Raw genomic sequence first — 22,435 nt, 5'->3', positions numbered from 1 at the left:
AGACAAGAATGCTTTAGACCTGGGAGCCTGATTCCTCCCCTCCTATTCCAGAGCCTCTTAGGAGGAAAACTGAGAGAGATCAGTGTCCCTCAGGAGCAGTCGGAAATTTCTCTCTGGAAAAAGAAGTGTGAGGATGCATGCTTCTCTCAAATCTACCACTGATTTTAGAGTATCAAAACATTAAAGGTGACTTTTTATTTTAAAAATACTTTTGTGCCAGAGTAGAGAACTCCCAACTTTTTCTTGAGCTTGTGGCACCGCGTTTCATCTTGTTCTGGACACCTGGCCTGACTGATATTTACAACAATTTTTTAAATGTGTAACCGGTGTTTCCCAGACTTTTGGAAAAAGTAGGTCAGTAAAATGAAATGTAAAAGAACATAGGCTACTGATAACTTTTATTTTATCATCTAAAGATGTTAAAAAATAATAACTACTACCTCAAACATCACCATGATTTCATAAAGAATCAAAGTATTTTAATATAAAAAGGTAGGAAGCATACAATCTTAGAATAAAGGATGAAGGCAGTGTTGTGGCCTTATATGCACACATCTAAATTGTGCCTATTTTTCCTAATTTTGCAGTCAGTCAGGAGAAACTTGGTCATGGTCTGGCATTGAGAAGCCTCAGATTTTTTCTGGGATGCTGCCCAGACTTGAGAGATGTCTTAAGAGCCACTTAGTGTGTTCTCACTCTTTGCTTGTTGTTTATTCCAAATAGAGCTCTATCAGAAAAAATTGTCTCTGTTCTGCCAAGAATGAAGTGTCCACACCAGCTGGAGCCTCACCAGATCCAGGGGATGGATTTTATTCACATATTTCCCGTTGTTCAGGTGAGAGTCTTGGTGTGGTTTCTTGTCCTCTGAACGTTGAATTCCTGTAACAGGTCTAGCTCTTGGGCTGCCTGGCCTAGATCCTGGATCTAATGGGTGTGGTGTGGATTTGGTGGCAGCAAAACATGATGATGTTTCCTGATGTCATCCTCAGAAGGTCGCTGGTACTCCTCCTCCCCTAGTTTCACAGTCACCTGATCTCTGAATGTTCCCATTAGTTGCTTTTTATTGTCCTTTTGGTAAAGATAAGACTCCACAGCCCCCATGCTCTGGTCGCTTCCAACCAGTCCAGCCTCATTCCTTGCTTTCCTTTGTTCTTTCGTTTTCGGTTCCTCTGACTTTCAGTTTTTCTCATAGTTATTATACTTCCCCCTGTCACGGGCCTTTCCCCCAAGTTGGAAAGCTCTTCCCTTTTCTTCTTTTCTGTTTAATTCTTACTTATTCAGACCTCAGTTCTACCAAGCCTCCTCAAGAAAGCTTCTCCTTACCCAATAATCTAGAGCAGGTTCCTGCCATATCCATTCATAGGGCCACATTCCCTTTCTTCACAGGAATAACCCTTACTGTAGTTTGTACCATGTATATATCTGTCTCTCCATCCAACTGTAAGCTCCATGAGGGCAGGCACCGTGGCTGTCTTGCTCACTGTTTTGCTTCCAGCACCTCATGGACTTCTGGCGCTTTGTAGGCATTCAGTGCTGTTTGGTGACTAAATGTCTGTCGGGAGGCTTATGACCACCTCAGTTTTTCCCCAGGACCCTGTGATTAAGTGCTTCGCGCTGTCCAGCTCCCAGTATTCTCTGCAGTTCTTGTGTGCCTCCCCTCCAGGCGCTTGGAAAGAGGAGGAGCAAAGGGACTCACCTTTGTTGCCTGTGCTGTGAACACTGCTTTGCATCTGATCCTAATAGAGCCTTTGAAGCTTCTGTTATAATCCCAGTCTAACATTTGAGGATAGTGAGACTCAGAAAGGGTAATTGATTTGCCTACAGGCAGAGTAGCACAGCAAAGGTTCCAGTCTAAAGGCTCTGTCTCCAAGCCTTGTCCTTTCCCACTCCTCCATTCATGCAGCCGGCAAGGAGGAGGCCATGCAGCTTTGGCTAGAAACGTCTAAGTCTGTGTCAAGATTATACAGTGTAGGTGCATGGACTCTGGAGACTTCCTGGGTTCAAACTTGGCTCTGATGTGTGACCTTAGGCAAAGACGTAACTTCTGTTAAATAGAAATAATAATAGTACCTACCTGATAGGATGAGAATTATGTTATTTTGTGTAAAGCACTTGCCTGAAGGACTGGCCCATTTAGTAAGTGCTTTAAATAAGTATTTTATAGTTGTATCTGTTGTTATTACTGTTATGGGAATCTTCCCTGCATTAGACTTCAAATCACATACCATGAAATTTGTAAATTTGAGCCTAAGACTTTTACTCAGAATTTGATTTGTATCTTTGGTAGACTTTTGTCTCTCTGATTCAAGTACAGGGTACGTAATTCTTTCTGTGAAAATAAAGTAGGGACCCTGTGTTGATTGTTACTGAAACACTATTACGCTGTGAAGTTGTTGCCTTTCCCACCCCCAGAAGCCTGGATCTCTAGTGATTAGACCTACTCAACCCTCTGTTGGAACTTTGAGGGCAAAAAATCTAGTCCAGATGTGAAAAGGGATGAAAGGGAAGTGCTCTTCTCTAGTTTGGGCATTTGAGTGTCTGAATGAACGGTTCTGTTTTGTGAGTAGAATGCTGGAGAGCTTTCTGTCTTAATATGAGAGCCGAGGCTAATGATTACTAGATTTCTTAATTTCATGGACCTATAAAATTTAAGAGCAAAAATGGAAGTTAACTGACAGTGCACCTGTATTTTGGAAGGTAAGTATGCTTTTTTCTTTTTTTTAATCCTCACCCGAGAATATTTTTTCATTGATTTCTAGAGAGAGGGAAAGGCAGAGAGAAACATCGATGTGAGAGGAACACGTGATTGGTTGCCTCCTGCACAGGCCCAACCAGGGCCTGGGGCCAGGCTGGTGTGGAGCCGGCAACCGAGGTACATGCCCTTGACCAGAATCGAACCTGGGACCCTTCAGTCCACAGGCCAACACACTATCCGCTGAGCAAAACCCGCTAGGGCAGGCAAGGATGCTTTTTAAACTAACAGCTGCCTTACTTTCATCATCATTTCCTAAAAGAAATATCATTTAGCCCCAATCTCAGACTAAGGACAAGTCTTCAAATTTAATACCTTTAGCATTATGAAAAACTCACCACATGCCTATAGTTTTTTCCTGTTTTGCTGGTGACCAATGAAAGAACAGTCATAGACCATCGATTGGGAACCATTGAATTAATTGTCCATGTGATAGAGGCTCACCACCCACGTTCACATAGCGAAGCTACAGTAATGCATTCTGAATGCTAGCCAAGAGGAAAACAATCGAACTTCCAGCCATTGTTAGTTCTAGGTCACATCTTTTTCTCCCATGAGGTCATGTGAATCCTGTGAGGGTAAGTATTTTTTTTCAAATGGTTGGGATCTGTGGCAGAGCTTGGTCGTCTAAGAAGTTCCCTCTATAACCCTTCATACTGGGAACTCCAAAACAGAGCTATCATTTCTCTCAGGGAATCAGTGACTCAACAGGCTTTACTCTCCTTATCTGATCACACTCTCCAGGATCCAGCCACATAATAACTCCAGTATAGATCTGATTAATAGAGGTAAATCTGAATAAGAAACAAGTATGAAAGGCCGGAAACTGGCTCTCCCCATCTGAAGGAAAGCAGAGCAAAATTGAGTTGAGGAAGAGTCAGCCTCCTTAGTTATCCTGGACCATGGTGTTGCATGGGGTTTGGGTAAGAGGCTAGGCAGTGGTTCTCAACCTTCCTAATGCCGCGACCCTTTAATACAGTTCCTCATGTTGTGGTGACCCCCAATTTCATTGTTACAAATTGAACATAATTAAAGCATAGTGATTAATCACAAAAACAATATGTAATTATATACGTGTTTTCCGATGGTCTTAGGCGACCCCTGTGAAAGGGTCTCGACCCACAGGTTGAGAACCACTGGGCTAGAGTAATTCTGAATGCTGTCTGACTTTCCGCCCTCCTTCTTGATTTTAGTCAGTACCTGAGGTCATTGTTTGGAGTAATGGAAATAAATGGAAGATATTAACAACAAAAGAATATTCCTCATATAGTTACTTGCAGCTACCCCTATCCTGGGCAACTTCCTAAACATTTACTTCCTAAATGTGACCTTTACCTGAGCTGGCCTCCTCAGTGAGCAAGCATTCTTTCTATCCCTGTAGGAACAGCATGTTATATGCCATGTGTCTACTTTCTTAGGTAACAAAATTTTCCAAGTTTGGCTGTGCTCTTGAGGAAACTCAACTATTATCCAAAAACTGCTATTGAAATGTAATAGCTTTTTCTGGAGAGGAAAGGACAACCCTGACAGATGGGATCCCCTTCCATAATGTTCTTCAGTAATAAAGGGAATGAATGAAGAGCCAGGGCAGGAGAAGAGAAGGCCCTTTTTTGCTCTTTACATTCTTACCTAAGAGCACCTGGATCTTCCGCAGGTTATGGGGTGTGGGTGTGTGCATGTGTGTGTTTTAATTAACTGGAGTTTTAAGTAGGGAAAAATGAAGAGCAGCTACTTCTGCATATCAGCTCATTAGAACTGGGAAACATTTATAATAAAATCCATCTGACCAGTCTTCTGGTGTGGAAGACTCTCCCAGTTGTGACTCACAGCATTGTGGCTTGCTAGCTATGGATCAGTGGGCAAATTACGTGGCCTCAGAGCTTCAGGTTCTGTAAAACGCAGCCAGTACCAACTGCTTTATCATGTGTGGAGTAAGAGAGAAAATGTTGTGAGTAAGTACCAAACTGACCCAGAGCCTAGGGCTGTTACTCAGTACACCCTATTCTCAAATCTGAATATCTGGGGATTTTTTTATCTGTCAAATGAGGGGTTACACTAGATATTCTCTGTGGTTCTTCCCTATTCTCTGGTCTGTGGTGCAAGCAGCCCAGGAGAAAGTTACATTAAGATCTGCTAGAACCAGTTGGCTGTGGGAATAGCTCTGTTTGTATTGTGCTTTAGGTACTTACTTACAGAGCACTCTAGTACTTGTGATTTCATGTGCTCCCACAGCTTCACCTCTGCTTTATGCAGAGGGGGAAACTGAGTCCTGAGGATCTGAGGTGAGGCTTTAAAGCTCCTGCACAGCTACTCTGCTCTAGGTCCCACTGGGTCTTAGCATCCAGACGCCTAGTTGGTGGCTTTGTTTCCATTTATTTCCATCACTCATAAGGGTTTTTTAGGACAGTACACGTTGATAGTTTCTCATCACCTGGTCCATTAAAATATGGTGATTTGGGTTCCTGAGTTGTGCCATCTCTAAGTTGACCTTCACCATGGTAGGATTTCATCCTTACTCACATTTCTAACTTCTTCCCCAGTGGCTGGTGAAGCGAGCTATAGAAACAAAAGAAGAGATGGGTGACTACATCCGTGCCTACTCTATATCCCAGTTCCAGAAAACCTACAGTCTCCCTGAGGTCAGTTTTTTACTTTTCTTGTCTGCTGAGACCATGAGTGCATACTTACAGCCTCCCTGGGAAGAAGCTCAGTAAGCTCAGGCTGCCCTGCCTGCCCATTCCTGCATGCCATCTCTGCCTCTGCTGCGTCAGCATTGAAACGGGGCCTCCTGATTCATTTGAGCTGTCTCTTTTAGGGGGTGTTGAGTATAAAGCCCTACAATTTTGTCCTTTTGTTTAAGAACTTTTCTTAAATTACAAGAACACGAGTATATTTTTGTATAGTCATATAAAGGTTTTCGAGAGACCACCTGCCTAGGACATTCCTATATTAACAGTTTAATAATAATCTCAACAACAGCTGATAGCCATCATAATCCTTACTATATTCTAGTCCAAGCATATCACATACCTTCTACTCCTTAATCCTCTCAACTGCTCCCTGAGATGGGTGATGTTGTCCCATTTTATGGATGGAGAAACTGAGGCTTAGAGATTAGGTAACTTGCCTGAGATTTCAGAGCTCATAAGGATTTGAAATGAGACCACTTGTCTGCACCTATGGTTCCCCTTTTTCTTACCAGCTATAGGAATCTGTTTTAAGACCTGCAGAGGCTCTAACTTTTTCCCATACATAATATCTTTCAATTTGTTAGAAAATTGAGACTTCTTCAGGTGAAGTTATGATGTGAAGTCAGTTTGTAAGACAGAATTCTGAGCAGTCCAGTTGAGTTTCCGTCTTCACACAAGATTTGTTTAATCCCTGTTTTTTGTTGTACAGGATGATGACTTCATAAAGAGGAAAGAAAAGGCCATCAAGACAGTTGTTGACCTCTCAGTAAGTTCCCCTGCCCTGATCCATCTGTAAAAGAAGGATATAGACTCACAGCCTCCAAATAGTGCTTTGATTTAAATCACAAAACCCTGCTGCCTGAGGTTTCTGTCTGCTGGGATTGTCCAGGAGCTGACTGACCTCTGGTGGGTGTGAGGGAAGCCCTACCTGTCTATGTGCCCCATATTTGGACACCAACATTCATGGTTAAACCTTGCCACAACCACTGCCCTCTGTTTTTCTTAGCTCCCATTTTAATGGAGAAATTTTGAAACCTGAAGCCCTTCCTCATTTGTGCCAGTGGCAGGTGTAAACTTTGAATAGCTCAAAAGAAGCAGATGATGAACTGAGATGGGAAACTGAGATTATCACCCCTTTGGTGGCTTTGGAGAGGCAGAATAGCTTCTGAGCTTGTGCAGGAAACTCTGGAATGTCCTTTGTCACCATACATAGTGTTTCTTGACACGGGGGACTGAATACATGTGTCCACTTCCCCAGTGCAAGGGACAGAGGAGAGATTTGGGCCTTTTCAAAACACTCTGTGCCAGAGTCCAGCAGAACCTTGTCAGCCCACCCCACCTCACTCTTAGCTTTCCTACCTGAGGTGATGGGAATGAAGCCTCAATGCCTGGGTGTAAATTCTCTTCTGAAAATAATTTATAGCGTTATTTTGCACATTTTTCACTTTAAGAATAAGTATGGGGAAAAAATAAATAAGTGTGGGTCTCCCAAGAACAATCATTTGATGATGAAAGATGTGAAGTGCTTGTTTAAAACAAACAAAAAGTGTCTTTCTCACTTTATAGTTGTAATTTGTATCTTTAATCAATTCCATTTTGGAAATGGAGGGAATGAAAACCTTTAATATAGTTATACTCTGCAGCCAGACACTGTTTTTAAAATTGGTAGCAGTATATATACTAATAAAAGGGTAATATGCTAATTAGACTGGGAGACCTTTCAGGAGACGGGCCTGAGGGTAGTTGTGGGCCATGAGGCCAGCAGGGGAGGGCAGTTGGGGGCCATGAGGCCAGCCGTTGGACATCCCCTGAGGGGTCCCAGATTGGAGAGGGTGCAGGCCGGGCTGAGGGACCAACACATACACCCCCACCTCTCCAGTGCATGAATTTCGTGCACCGGGCCACTAGTTAAATAAGAAGAAGAAAAAGAGCACATAACATGACATAGAGTAAATTTTTCCTGGTTGTGAAATAAGTGTTCAGTTTAGAATTTCCTTAAAGTTGTTTTTTTTTAAGGTTGACAGATGCAGGGGAAGAAAATCAAACTTAATCTCACAATGCAGAAGCAGCCACTTTTGATCGTCAGATGTATTTCTTTCATGTTTTTAATATGCATTTTTATACTGAATTAGAATTGTACTTTAAATACAATTTTATAGGGGTTTTTTTTCACTTATAAACACAGTCTTTAAGCTATTAAAAATTTTTCCTAACAGCATTTGTCATGACAAATAATAACCAGTTGGTTGGGTATGCTGTTGCTTTCCCTAATTTTAAATGATGCTTCATATCTGGAAAAATGAGAGAACCAAGCATTACCTCTGATTGGGGAGCCAGGGTAAGAGAAGGGAAATTCTTTTTGAATTTTATAGTAAGTTTGTGTATTACCTACTCAAACACAGGAGCCATGAGGTTATATAAGTTACCCAAAGTCACATTGGTGATGATGGAGCCACAATGCAAACCACTGTGCTGTGAATCTCTAGATAAAAAGATGTTTGCAGCTGATTAGAAAATAAGAAGATAGGGAGAAACCAAGATGGCGGCATAGGTAAACACCGGAAATTGCTGCCTACCACAACAACTTCAAAAATACAACGAAAAGACAAAACGGACATCATCCAGAACTACAGGAAGGCTGGCTGAGTGGAAATTCTAATGAGAAAAGGAAAGAGAAAAGCACACTGAGACTCGGAGGAGGTGCGGAAGTAGAGTGCAGAGGTACTGAGGCTCAAGTGCGCGGAAAGGGGCTGTCACCTGAGGACGCGGCTGTCTTTTTGAATCGGGAGGGAGTCACGAGCTCCCGACTGCTCTAAACTCTGGTTCTGGGAAGACTCTGGGGACCCAGGATTCATACAGGGAGAAACCGGATTGTCTGGCAGCAGGCAGAACTCGGAACTCGAGGGCGGCTTTCCCTCAGAGGTGCATGCAGCAATTACCAGGACACTGAGGCGGGGCCCCTTAGGGCAGGGCTGAGGATCAGCCATAGCTGCTTGCTCCGCCCTTTGATTCCCTGAAACCCCGCCCCACCCAAGCTGCGATAGAGGCTTTTGCATATGAATGCCCTGGCCCTTTGCAACCTGAATATTACCTAACAAATTGCAGCTGGGCCAGACAGACCCAGAACTTCCAAGAGAAGGCCCAAGGCCCCACAGCAGCTTGCATTGTTTCACAGCTGGGCCTCATCTGGGCACCTCCAAACTCCAAAAAAGGAAGGGGAATGTGCAGATCTCTTCATAGCTCCTGCTGGGTAACCTCAGGCAGAGGCTAAATTAGCACCTCCTTAGATCCAAGAGCCACTGTACCCAGTGGTCAGAGGGGGACCATCCAGATCACAACTCCTCAGATCCATAAGGGACACATTCAGGGCACAGACTCAGTGAGCACCAAAGCCCCACTGAAGCAAGTCTTGCCCCAGAAGGGTGTCTCCAGCACAGAAGTTCTCCCACTGTAGACACAGCTGATTCTCACAGCCAATTTGCCTGGAGGTCAGTTCCTCCCAGTGATCCTATAACAATCAAGGCATAACTACAACAAGACTGTGCACAAAGCCCACAAGGGGGTGCACCAAGAGTGTCCACCTCAGGTAACTGGGGAGGCTGAGCCACTGGGCCCTACGGGACACCTAGCACACAAAACCACGCTACCAACACAGGGAAGCATGCGGAGACAAACAGGTCACAAATGACAGAAATGGAGGAAAGCAAATGACTGGATATAGAGTTCAAAACCACATTTATAAGGTTTTTCAAGAATTTTATGGAAACTGCCGATAAATTTAGTGAGACCCTGGAGGATATGAAAAAATACCAACTATAAATTAAGCATACACTGAGTGAAATAAAGAATAATATACAGAGATCCAACAGCAGACTAGAGGATCCCAAGAATCAAGTCAAATACAAACAAACAAAAAATACCCAACCGAAAAAGAAAAAAGAATCCAAAAATATGAAGATAGTGTAAGGAGCCTCTGGGACAACTTCAAGCGTACCAACATCAGAATTATAGGGGTGCCAGAAGAAGAGAGAGGGCAAGATATTGAAAACCTATTTGAAGAAATAATGACAGAAAACTTCCCCTACCTGGTGAAAGAAATAGACTTAAAAGTCCAGGAAGCGCAGAGAACCCCAAACAAAAGGAATCCAAAATACCACACCAAGACACAGCATAATTAAAATGCCAAGAGCAAAAGACAAAGAGAGAATCTTAAATGCAGCAAGAGAAAGACAGTCAGTTACCTACAAGGGAGTACCCATACAACTGTCAGCTGATTTCTCAACAGAAACCATGCAGGCCAGAAGAGAGTGGCAAGAAATATTCAAAGTGATGAATAGCAAGAACCTACAACCAAGATTACTTTATCTAGCAAAGCTATCATTCAGAATAGAAGATCAGATAAAGAGCTTCACAGATAAGAAAAAGCTAAAGGAGTTCATCATCACCAAACCAGTATTATATGAAATGCTGAAAGGTATTCTTTAAGAAGAGGAAGAAGAAAAAGGAACTCTTACCATTTGCCACAGCATGGATGGAACTGGAGAGCATTATGCTAAGTGAAATAAGCCAGTCAGAGAAGGATAAATACCACATGATCTCACTCATTTGTGGAATATAATGAACAACATAAACTGATGAACAAGGACTGATCCAGAGACGGAGAGGCATTGATTGGACTGTCGGGCCTTGGAGGGAAGGTAGGGGAGGGTGGGGGCAAGGGGGAAAGATCAACCAAAGGACTTATATGCAAGCATATAGGCCTAACCAATGGACACAGACAATGGGGGGGGGGATGAGGGCATGAGCGGGGGCGGTGGGGGTAGGGGGTAACGTGGGGATAAGGACACATATGTAATATCTTAATCAATAAGAAATATATTTAAAAAATAATAAAGAAAAATGAAAAAAAATATTTACAAGTTTCTTGGATAGTTTGTATTGCTTAGTTTATTTCCTTTTTTTTATGTGTGAACTAACTCATCAGTTGATTATCATACAGTTTTAGCAGGAATGGTATTTAGCAGGAAGTATTCCTATAGCTGACCAGAGCCAGGCCGTGGGTTTTATTTTCTTCTCTCCCTAGCTATTGAAAATAGGCCTCACTTCCAGATGTTTAGGTTTCTCAGCTGAGCTCCATTACCATTAACTTTCATTCCTCCAACCCTGGAACTCTGCAAGGGCTTCATTGCAGCCTTGAAACAAGTCCCAGAAGTTCCAGGGAGACTCAGGCCTGCAGTGCATGTCACGGGCTCATTCTGTGAGTCAGCATAAGAAATGAAAGAGCTTGCTGCTTTTTGTTGGTTGTCACTCTTCCCAAGGAGGATCCTTCCCTCAATAAAGGGAATGAAATTTTTCCTAGGTAACCAGAAGTTGTGGCTCTTTGGAAGTCTCAGGTTCTGAATGGGTTATTCCTTCAGTCTTTTCCCAGTCTCCTTTCAGGTGCCTCATCAGAATTTCTTACCTGCAACTTATTGACTAGCCTAAAATTCAAAGTTTAAATTGTGAATGCTAACTTAAGGATTAACGTAAGGTCTAACATACAGATCCCTAGTTTCTAGGCCCAGCCATAAAATGTATGCAGCACCCGTGTATTGATTGAGTGCCTAATTCCTCACCAACACAGGGGGAGTTATATATTATTATTTGCATTTCATAATTAGGTAGTTGAAGCTCAGAAGGGCTAGTAATTCCCTACATAGTTGCAGAGTTAGGAAGAGGCAGCAGATTTTGATTTTATAATTGACTCCTCCGACACAATAGATGTTGGTACTTGTCCAGTTTTCTCCCTCCTTACCTGCTCTCTGATTCCCCACATATCTTGACATCAATTTTGCAATACTGTTCTTGACTTTAGGACTCTGGGCTGTTGTTCATCTGGGTCCCAGAGACTCAGACACATCACCCAAGTGATTGGGAGCTCTGCTGCCACCTCAGAAGTCATTTATAGGACATTTACTCTGACTGTTCCCATTTGAAGACCCTTTCTCCAGCTGGAGAATGTTTGCCAAATGGAAGTTGTCATATTTTCTTTTTTCATCAATTAACGTGATACCATTGTGCTTCAACCAGCAGGTGTTTACTTATTCTTGCTTAGAAATAACCTCTTCTTAAAAAATAAATTATAAACATTTTAATATTTTTCAAAGCATGTAACTTATTCTTGTCTTTAGCCAACCTTATAGGACTCATTCTGTCTTTTACATTTGTCCTGGGTCATATAGCCCATCCATTTTTTTTTGGTGCATGATTATTTGTTTTTAAAGAACTTATTTTCTTTTATGCTAGCACTACTAATAATAATGAAAAATTAGGAAACTGAGGAAAAGTACAAAGCTATATCACCCATGATCTCACCAGCCAGGGATAATCACTGATACTCTAAGTAGGAAATACAGAATTATGGATATCAGTATAGAGAATTAGAAACCGCAAAAAAAGAAAAACAGTATTATACTGTACTAGAGGCCCAGTGCACGAATTTGTGCACTTGAAAGGACTGTGGGCCGTGAGGCTGCAGTAGGCACAGGGCGGGTCTCGGCCCATCCTCTGCGCCCCCGCCCGGCCTCTCCTGGCACAGCCCCAGTCCCCTGTCTACCCGCAGCCCCGCTCCCGCCTCCGCCACTCCTATGCGCTGACGGCACCGGCCTCGCTCACACCCGCTGACAATGCAGAGTGATTGGGGCCAGAGTGAATGGGTGCGAGTGGGGCCAGCACCATCAGCAGGTGCGAGTGGCGGCTGCTGCCCCAATCGCCCCTCAGGAGCAAGGGGAGGTGAAGAAGCCCTCAGAGGTGATCAGGGCCGGCAACTACTGTTCACACCCACTGATGGCACCAAATGATCGGGACTGGCGCTGAGCGCTGGCAGTGGTTGCGAGTGGCGGCTCCAGTGCCAGCAGAGGGTGCAAGTGGGGCCAGTGCCGGCAGCAGGTGCGAGTGCCGGGCTGGACTGTGGCACGCAGGAGCAAAGAATTTTCAGTAACCAGCAGAGGCTCACCCTGATGACCGCGACCAGCAGCGCCCTGGCTTGGTCTGGTGCCCCCACTCCCCTGCTCCACCATCCTGCAGCAGCCAACATCTACCATGTTCCACACACGCCCCCTAGTGGTCAGTGCACATCATAGTGACTGGTTGTTCAGTTATTCTGCCATTTGGTCTGTTGGCATATTAGCCTTTTATTATATAGGATATTCTGTTTTGGTACAGTCTTATTTTGCTCATATAAGCTGGGCTATCTTTGCACCAATAAATATACCTCCCTCACATTTTTAGTGTCTATAGATTATTCATTGTGTGTTACTAATTTAATTAGCTTAGTTTGGGGAGGGCATGATGTAGGACATCCTCATAGCTCCTTTTTTCTTTTATCTTTAATTATTTACTTAGAATACCTGCCTTGAAGTGGAATTGGGTCAAAGGTTTTAAGCCTAAGGCTGTTAGTACCTTTTGCCAGATTGCCAGGCAGAAAAGCTGTTGTGAACTGTAACTTGAGTTTATCACCTTTTGGCCTCATTTTTCTTCCTTCTAGGGATTATCCTCAGTACTTCTGTTTCTTCTTTGAAATGTGTTACCTCCTTGACTTCGCCACATCTCCTTTCACACAGTAGCTAGCTGTCTGTAAAAGGCCTGCTTCAGGGAAGGTGGTATTTTCAAAGGACATAAGAAAATGAAACTATTGCCACCCAAGGCAGGCCTCTCCTCACCGCCTTCCACTTTCACAGCGTGATGGCTCACTTGTCTCACTTAGTATGCTGTTGGACAGCCTACTTCCTTTTTGGAGCTGGCAGCCTCTCATGTTCCTAAAGATCTGTCCTGTGCGGCAGGGTCTGACTCCCTTGTAACCCTGAGGGAAGAGTGCCTGTGAATTTTTACCCAGAGCCTCAAAAGGTATTCAGTTACTATTTATTGAGCATTTTGGGGAATGCTTAGAATTTTATAGAGGGAACAGGGGGAAAAAAAAAAAAAGACTTCTTAAAGCTTCAAGTCCAGTTGAAAGGAAATGCCTTGCTGAACTTATTGGATCACCTAAGAGACAATGTCATTTAAAGTTACTACTCCAGTGTGTTCTGCCATGTGGAGGGCCTTTTCATACAGCACATAAAATGTAAATGTGCAATATCGTAAAATGATATTAGCACATTTTATTAATAATATCCATTTATATGTATCTTAGCCCTTACTGTATGCCAGGTATTGTTAAATAATTAACCCTCACAACCACTCTGCTTGTACCTATTTTATAGATGGGAAGCCACAGAGGTTAAAGTAACTTGCCCCAAGTCAGACAGGTAGTAAATTATGGAGTCAGGACTAAGCTCCGTCTGCCTGACTCCATGTCTTCATTTAGTAAGATTAATTGAGGACTCACTATGAACCACACTGCTCTCTAGGAGCTGAGGTGAAAGTGACATTTCAGTTATCAGGGATTCCACAGATCAGGGGCTCATCAAGTAAAAAAAAATAGGACCATGAGGTGGCCATAGCCCACACAGGTATTGAATGCCTGGCACATACCTAGCATTCAATAGCCATTACTGTTGCTACTCCTGTTAATGGCAAAAGATAAGTTGATTTCGCATGCCTTTGTAAGAGCACAACTGTGTAAAGCATGGGTGTGTTGTTTTTTATTAATCTCACTTTATATTATTGATGGGATTATGTTAACCAAGTCAGTATCTTGTTTGTTTGTTTGTTCGTTAATCCTCACCCAAGAATATTTTTCCATTGATTTTTAGAGAGTGGATGGGAGCGGTAGTGACAGAGAGAAACATAGATGTGAGAGAGACACATCGATTGGTTGCCTCCCACATGTGCCCCGACCAGGGCCAGGGTTGGAGCCTGCAAACAAGGTTCGTGTTCTTAACCACAAATGAACCCGGGATCCTTCAATCTTTGAACCGGGACTCTATCCACTGAGCCAAACAAGCTAGGGCCCAAGTCAGTATCTTTACAGGATTAAAATAACAAAGATTGAGAGACGGGGATTCTCCTTCAAGACCTATTAATCCAGTCCTCAGTTTATAGATGAGGACACAGACCCATTGAGGGAACCTTCCCAAGGTCATGCAGCTAGTTAGTACGAGACAGGACTAAACATCAGTGTTCCTGATTCCTGTTGCTTTACAGGGTGACTTGGCAATAGTTTTTGGTTGGTCTGGAACCTCTGCTTTTAGGTCAGTTTTACTATTATTAAGTCCAAGTCATTGTAATGATTCATGTGCAGTCTCATATTGTATAGGGAGTCTCATGAGAGGGCTCAGCTGAAATGGCAGGTGGGTGACTAGAATGCCCATCAGAACCAAGTAAGTGTAATGGGAAAACCTTGGGGCCAGCAGAGTACCTAGAACCAGGCCCAATATTCTCCTGGCAATCCTGAACATTATTTAATCTCTGCTTCTTCAAAAGTAAAGTGGAGGGACTAGCATCTGCCTTGCCTCTATCTCAGGGTAATTATAATTTTAAAATGTTTATGAGATGCTTTAAAGTAAAAGGAATAATTAAACAGAATCCAAAATTGTCATTGTTTGGAAGAATAAAAGGTCATAGTAGCTGTTGTTGATTCAGTATACTATCGTTTTGGAGTCAATCTTTTTTTTTTTTTTTTTGAAGAATTTAATTTCCTGTCTTGGGTCATTGACGCTATGAGTGGTAATTAAGGAAGAAAGCAGTTAAGCCCAATAATATAGTACTGCTATAATAGTAGAGCTATAATAGTAGAGCTCAGTGGAAATTAAAGCATACGCAGTAACTGACGTCATATGGGTTCATTATAGTTTTCATTTCCCCATAAATCTGTTTTATATTATTTATAGCTTCCTGTTCATGTAGACACCAGTAGCAAACCAGAAAATATTTGTGGTAGCAAGCTATAAGAACAACTCTCTAGCATCATCTCACACCCTATTCCATCCCTTTCCACAAAACTGTTGAAATTATATAGTATATGTTACAGAAAGAATTTTTTTCTGTTTGAAATATTTCATAATAAAAACTAAAATAATGTCAAGGAGGAAACAATTAACAAGGAGGAAACAATTCTAATTAGAATAAAAATGTCACTATCTAGAGAAACCTGATGATGTCCAGGTAGAAAACAGATGTGGTGAACTCTCCTAGCGGAGAAGCAAGGTCCAGGGACACACAACTAGAATACATTGCTTGTACAAACAACTATCTACCTGGACCCAGAGGCCTGAGCAAATATTGCTAAGGTATTATTTGACTGCCAGCTTGTCAGTCAAGAGCATTCATTTAGGGTAGAATGACAACCCAGGTCATCTGGGGGGTGAAGACCTACATTAATGGAGTACATGCTACTACATGCCATATACTTGTTTAGAAGGTAGGTAGGGGTGTGTGTGTGTGTGTGTGTGTGTGTGTGTGTGTGTGTGTGTGTGTTTCAAATCAGGGGAAGGATGGACTTAAATTGATGATGTTGGGATTCTTAATTTTCCATTCAGAAAAAAATAGCTAGATCCCTACCTTTCACTATGCCTGCTCCCACTCAAAATATGAATAGATGAACAGGCTAAATGTAGCCTGTAAAAGTAACAGACAGCTTTTTTCCACAATCCCTGGATAGGAAGTAAGCTATAAAGTAATGATTTTGACTACATAAAAGATTAAAATGTCTTAGGGCAAAAAACACCAAGTTATAACAAAGTTGGCAAGCAATAGATTGGGTGGAAATATTGGTTACCTATATAAAAGTTGCAGGAGCAGCGTCCTTGAAGGCAGTTCCCCTGAGTACCTGCTGTTGTGATGGGGACAAGACCCATTCCCTAACTGGATGTTCACATTCAGCACCCAGTTCCGTGTGAGAGACTTCTCACTCTCAGTGACTCCTCTGTCTCGTACACTTCTTAGGATGTTTACAAGCCCCGTCGGAAATACAAACGGCAACAAGGAGCAGAGGAGCTGCTCGATGAAGAATCTCGAATCCATGCTACACTTTTGGAATATGGCAGGTATGAATGGGACCCTGACTACAGTGCCTATTTTATAAAACCACTGAAAAGAAAAGCTATTTTGAATTTCTTCATTGGAATTAGCTTGGTTGGCTTTTACCTGATTGAATTTACTATTTTGGGCCTAAGTTTTTCAGCATCTGGAACTTTTCTCTCTGGTATTGAATTATCCAAGTTTCTGGGGGTTGCTTCCCTGGTGATGGTAGAGGCCTAATCTTTGAAACTCCTCTTTTGGAGTATGTGTAACTGTGGGCCCTAGCTCCGCTTTCCTTGGGGGTTGGGAATTTGGGGGATTTGTGGAGGCTGAGGGTGGTCTGCCCTTCAGATCTCTGCCATTTGTTAAAATCTCCAGGTAAACTAAAGAGTTTTGAACAGTTTTACTTTAAGTGTTAGAATAATAATTTTGGTTTCCTTTGAAGAATTGTCCTGACTAGGAAAATAAAGAATTCAGAAGTAGTTTTGTCACTTTTTAAAAACATTCTAGTTATTTTAAAAAAACAATTATTATTTTATATCTTCAGTTTTTACTAATTACACATGCACATAAGGAAGTACTTCTCCCCATTGAATTTTTTGGTTGACACTGGGTATTAACCTTCATTTATGTCCTGCATTTTCTACTTAGGGTAACTGACTCCTTGATGTGAGTATGTCTCCTTGGTTTCTTTCCTTTGTGCTGGGAGTGTTTGCTGTGTGCTGCTCTGCTGAGTAACCAACCCAACCCACCGGGTGGCTGGAACTAACAGCACTGCCACTAGCATCTCCCTGAGTGAGCCTCTCATGGCTTCCTCTTCTAGGTCCTGGAGAGAACCAGAGGATACTAGGCTTAATTGGCTTAAGTATTCCATCTTTCAAATGGAATTGCTATTGCTATGTTTTTGATTTTGGGGGGGGGGGGGGATTGTGTGGGGTCAAGTCCTTCCTTCCTGAGAATGAAGCTAGTCTGTTTCATTCAAAGGAAGCTGTTAGTTCTGGCCCTAAGCCAGGTGTGATGGCTGCCTGCTCAGCTCACCAGTTGCTGCTGTGACTTGAACTCTTCTGAGAGAGGCATATCAGACCAGCTACATAATTTGCCTGGCCCAGTATAAAATGAAAATGCAGAGCCCCTTGTTAAGAATTATTAATAATGATTAATATTAAGAATTTTGAGATAGCAAAAAAACAAATGTGGGGCACTTCTGAGTTGTACCCTTTGCGATTGGACAGGTTGCATGCCCTAGGCACTTTCCAGCCAAGCCCCAGCTGCAGGTGGGCAGGTGAGGCTGCACTGCTTAGGGAGAGCCAGAGCTGGAGAGGCACCTGCTTGTGGCCTCATGTTCCAGAGCCAAGGAGTACTTAGGGCAGTGGTCCTCAACCTTCTGGCCCTTTAAATACAGTTCCTCATGTTGTGACCCAACCATAAAATTATTTTCGTTGCTACTTCACAACTGTAATGTTGCTACTGTTATGAATCATAATGTATGCAGGATGGTCTTAGGCTACCCCTGTGAAAGGGTCGTTCGACTGCCAAAGGGGTCGCGACCCACAGGTTGAGAACCGCTGACTTAGGGGCATGTTGTGGCTTTTGTTAGTTTGTATCATTCATACTTCAATTGGCCCACTATCATGGAAACGCCAACATTCTTGGGGCTGAAAAGGAGTCAGAGATTCAGTGAATTGTCCACCTCATGGAGACCTTGCTGACAACTTTTAATATTCTATTTTGTTTTGAAACTCAGTTTCACATTGGATCTTTTGCATATGTCATAGATGATAGTTGTTATCCTGGGTAAATTTAGGACATTCCTGCTCATCCTCAGGAGTGTTTGGGCCAGTGTGAGGCAGAGTCTAGCTTGTCTTTCTTTAGGGAAGGGAGCAAGATTTTGTTGGTGACTCCTTGCAAATTTGGAGTGTAAGAAAGAACAGTGTCTCAATACCAGTCTTAGTTCCTGTTGGTGGGGTCATACCTTCTAAGCCTAAGTAGGTAGGATGGAGGGCTTGTTGGTTTTGTTTTTTAGGAGAGGGATTATTTTGCTTTCTTTATAGCTTTGCTGGTAAGGAATGGTGAATTTTTGACAGATGGGGAAGAAAAATTCTGATTACATTTTTATAATTTATTTAGTTTATGTTCCTTTCTGAGAATGAGAAAGAGAGCATTCAGAAAGTTTAAAAAATAATGTTTCCAAGGTCAACTATTAACTCTTAAGAGTCTCAAACTAGGACTTGCAATCAGGTTTCTTGGAGTCCAAAAACATGTCATTATCATTATCTACAATATTATTGTTTGAGCCTCCTATGAGAGTTTGGCTCTTAGTTTTAGAAGGACAGTCTTTGTTTTTTGGTCTGAGACTAAACAAGAAGACAGTGATTATTAAACTGACAGAGCAAACTAGATAAAACTTAAAGACCCAACAAGTGTGCGTCTTATTCCCCATTCTGAAGAAGTCCCCTTCCCTCCTTTCTGGCTATGAGTCTCTTTCCACACAGTTCTATTCAGTACTTCCCACTACATGGGAATCTTTACCACTAAATGAGGGTTACATAATTATATGAAGAGCTTTCAACAGTTTGTCCTCTGTAGCAAACAGTAGATGTTAACTATTAGGCCCCAGCAATAACAGTAGCAGCAGCAGTTTTCAGTTCTAAAATTTCCTTAAATATGATCTTTAGATTCAAATGAAGATTCCTAAGCCTCCCTTTCAGTTATCTTTGTCTCTATATACTCATTACTCCTAGGACTAGGCCTCCCTCTAGCCCAGTGGTTCTCAACCTGTGGGTCCCAACCCCTTTGGGGGTCAAACGACCCTTTCACAGGAGTCGCCTAAGACCATCGGAAAACACATACATAATTACATATTGTTTCTGTGCTTAATCACTATTCTTTAATTATGTTCAATTTGTAACAATGAAAATATATCCTGCATATCAGATATTTACATTACGATTCATAACAGTAGCAAAATTACAGTTATGAAGTAGCAACGAAAATAATTTTATGGTTGGGGGTCACCACAACATGAGGAACTGTATTAAAGGGTCACGGCATTAGGAAGGTTGAGAACCACTGCTCTAGCCCTTTTATGGGAAGTCTTAATAGTCTTCCTTCCCTTTCCCATTCAAGCAGGCTGGCCCTTGCTGATTCTGACACTCATGCTCCATCCTGCCTCTCCCCTCACTGTTGTGCACCCCTAATTACTCATTCCCACCTAGAAATACAAATGCCTCATCTTTCATTAGTATTCTTGTCACTCATCAGCCTAGGCCCGTGGTCGGCAAACTGCGGCTCGCGAGCCACATGCGGCTCTTTGGCCCCTTGAGTGTGGCTCTTCCACAAAATACCACATGCGGGCGCGCACGTACAGTGCGATTGAAACTTCGTGGCCCATGGGCAGAAGTCGGTATTTTGTGGAAGAGCCACATTCAAGGGGCCAAAGAGCCATAGTTTGCCGACCACTGGCCTAGGCCCACAGTGCACCTGGCTTTGAGGTCAGCATTCCAGCTTCTTCCTCCCCCTTTTTGACTTTCATTGCTCAAACAAGTCTGGACTTTGAGCCTGGTCAATCATACTGAAGGCCTTAAGGATTGTGTGTCTCTTAAAAACATGTTTGGATATATTTGTTTAAATGTTATGGTGTTAGAAAAACAAGATTCATAGTTTTTATTTTAGACGTAAACAGAATTGCAACTGTATAATATTTTTATTTTATTATGGTCCCAATCAACTTTTGGAAGCTAGCTTAAATACTTAACCATAATACAAAACTGCCACTGTGGGGAAATGCATTTTATATGCAGTATATTGACTTGCAAGTGCAATTTTGAAGCCCAATCACTAGGATACTGGAGTTAGCCTATTCCACACTATTTGAGGCTTAATTTTGAGTTGCCTTGAAGTCATTCTGTACTTAGTGTGTCCCATATGATAGTGAGGCCTATTTATGCTCATGGAAGGTATATAGTAAATGCTTTTTGAATGAACAAAGAACAGAGTTCACAGTCCTTAGTATTTAAGGCTTTCTTATGCCTGTTTTGTTCAAATTCCAGATAGATTGATATGTCTTAATTTGTCCTAGGGCAATTGTTCTTGAAGGTTAGTTTGTTTTCTAGAACTGTGACATTCGGTTAAGGTAGCCACTAGCTACATGTGGGTATTAAGCACTTGAAATGTAATTAGTGTGGCTTACGAACAGAATTTTCATTTTAAATTTTAAAATCCATGCTTGACTTAGTTATTAGAATATGTTTCATTATTGTCAGAGTATATGAATCTACTAATTTAAAGTTATATATGTGACTCTCATTATATTTCTTTTGGAGTATGCTACTAGTATTCTAGAAGATGTACATCCTTGATGTTAAAGACAACTACTAGGTTTAGGTAAGAGGGCTAGAGCTCTGTTGATGCTGACATTGTAGGACATCAGCAAAGTTGATAAGTCAGAGCTAGCCAAGGGGAAGGCAGGAACAGATTGAGCATATGGCACTGCAACTCAGTTGGCTCTAGAGAGGAAAGGGTAAGCCTGACTGGGCAAGAGGAAAGAGGGGTTGTAGGATAGAGCAGCATACCTAGGGAGAGGATAAAGAGAAGTAAATGCTTCTGTATAGAAGTAAATTGAAATTCCCCCTGCTCTTTGTGAGGGATGATGGGCCACAAAGGGAATAGCATGTTCTGGTGAAGCTTAAACACCATTGGAAGAGTAGTTAAGTGCACACAATGAGGCATGCATTAATAGGCAACTGAAGGCAGCTAGCTCTTCTTTGTCATAATGGAAGCATTGCCATAATGTCACATAGAGAAGGAAGCTTTTAGAAAAATCATCTGGACTCTTCATTCAGCAAACATTTATTGAGTACCTACTATGTGTCAGGCATTTTAGTAGGTGCTGGGAATACAAACGTGAATGAAGCTGTACATGAATTTTCATAATAGCACTATTCACAGTTGTCAAAACAACACAGATATCCATCAGCTGATGAATGGGTAAACAAAATGTGGTTTATCCATAATGGGCTATTATCCTATCTATTAATAGACAAACATGGTAATTAACCGTACCTCTGACATACTTCCCATTGGCTAATCAGGGCGATATGCAAATTAACTGCCAACCAAGATGGCAGCCGGCAGCCAGGCAGCTGAAGCGAACAGGAGGCTTGCTTGCTCCAGTGATGAAGGAAGCCAAGGTTCCCCGCCTGCCGCTGCTGGGCTCTGAGCTTGCACTCTAAGAAACAATTTTGCAATTAAAAAAGCTAAACAAACCCCATGCTTTCAGCCAGCCAGCCAGCTGAGCTGGAGTTGCAACAGTGTTTCAATTATAGAACCCAAACAAAGCCAGATACCTGCTTTCAGCAGCCGAGGTCTCAGAGCTGGAGCTGAGCCTCAGAGCTAAAGCCGGCTCTAAGTTCCAGTGACAGCCATAGAAGGTAAATAAATCTCAGAATAAGAAAAAAAGGAGAGGTTGGGAGCTTCAGTCACCCGCCAGCCTGAAAATGGCCCACAGCCCCTCACCCAGACTGGCCAGGCACCCCATTGGGGACCCCGACCCTGAAGGGGGTGTGACCAGCTGCAAACAGCCATCATCCCCTCACCCAGGCTGGCCAGGCACCCAAGCGGGACCCCCACCCTGATCCAGGACACCCTTCAGGGCAAACCAGCCGGCCCCCACCCATGCACCAGGCCTCTATCCTATATAGTAAAAGGGTAATATGCCTCCCAGCACTGGGATCAGTGGAGCCACAAGGCCTCCCGAACCCGGGATCAGCGGAGCCGCGAGGCCTCATGCCCCGGGATCAGCGGAGCTGCGAGGCCTCCCGGCACTGGGATCAGCGGAGCTGCGAGGCCTCCTGGCACCGGGATCAGCGTAGCAGCGAGGCCTCCCAGCACCGGGATCAGCAGAGCAGTGAGGCCTCACTGCCCCTGTGTCAAGAAGAGCCGCAAGGCCTCCCAGCACTGGGATCAAACTGAGCAGCGAGGCCTCACTGCCCCTGTGTCAAGAAGAGCCGCGAGGCCTCCCAGCACTGGGATCAGCAGAGCCGCGAGGCCTCCTGGC

At 42.9% G+C, this 22,435-nt stretch overlaps 1 protein-coding gene across 3 annotated transcripts in view; it reads left to right on the top strand.

Moving 5' to 3' along the window:
* Positions 1–22,435, top strand: part of CCDC93 (coiled-coil domain containing 93) — a 91,105-nt gene that overhangs the window by 8,918 nt on the left and 59,752 nt on the right. For all 3 annotated transcript variants that reach the window (XM_059704658.1, XM_059704657.1, XM_059704659.1), the window contains exons 4-7: positions 724–835; positions 5,293–5,391; positions 6,152–6,208; positions 16,306–16,406. In XM_059704658.1, coding sequence (XP_059560641.1) covers positions 724–835; positions 5,293–5,391; positions 6,152–6,208; positions 16,306–16,406 — 369 coding nt within the window. The remainder of the gene's footprint in view (positions 1–723; positions 836–5,292; positions 5,392–6,151; positions 6,209–16,305; positions 16,407–22,435) is intronic.

The sequence above is a fragment of the Myotis daubentonii genome, chromosome 7, assembly GCF_963259705.1.
Source record: "Myotis daubentonii chromosome 7, mMyoDau2.1, whole genome shotgun sequence".
Lineage (NCBI taxonomy): Eukaryota > Metazoa > Chordata > Mammalia > Chiroptera > Vespertilionidae > Myotis > Myotis daubentonii.
This window is presented reverse-complemented; position numbering and strand designations above follow the sequence as displayed.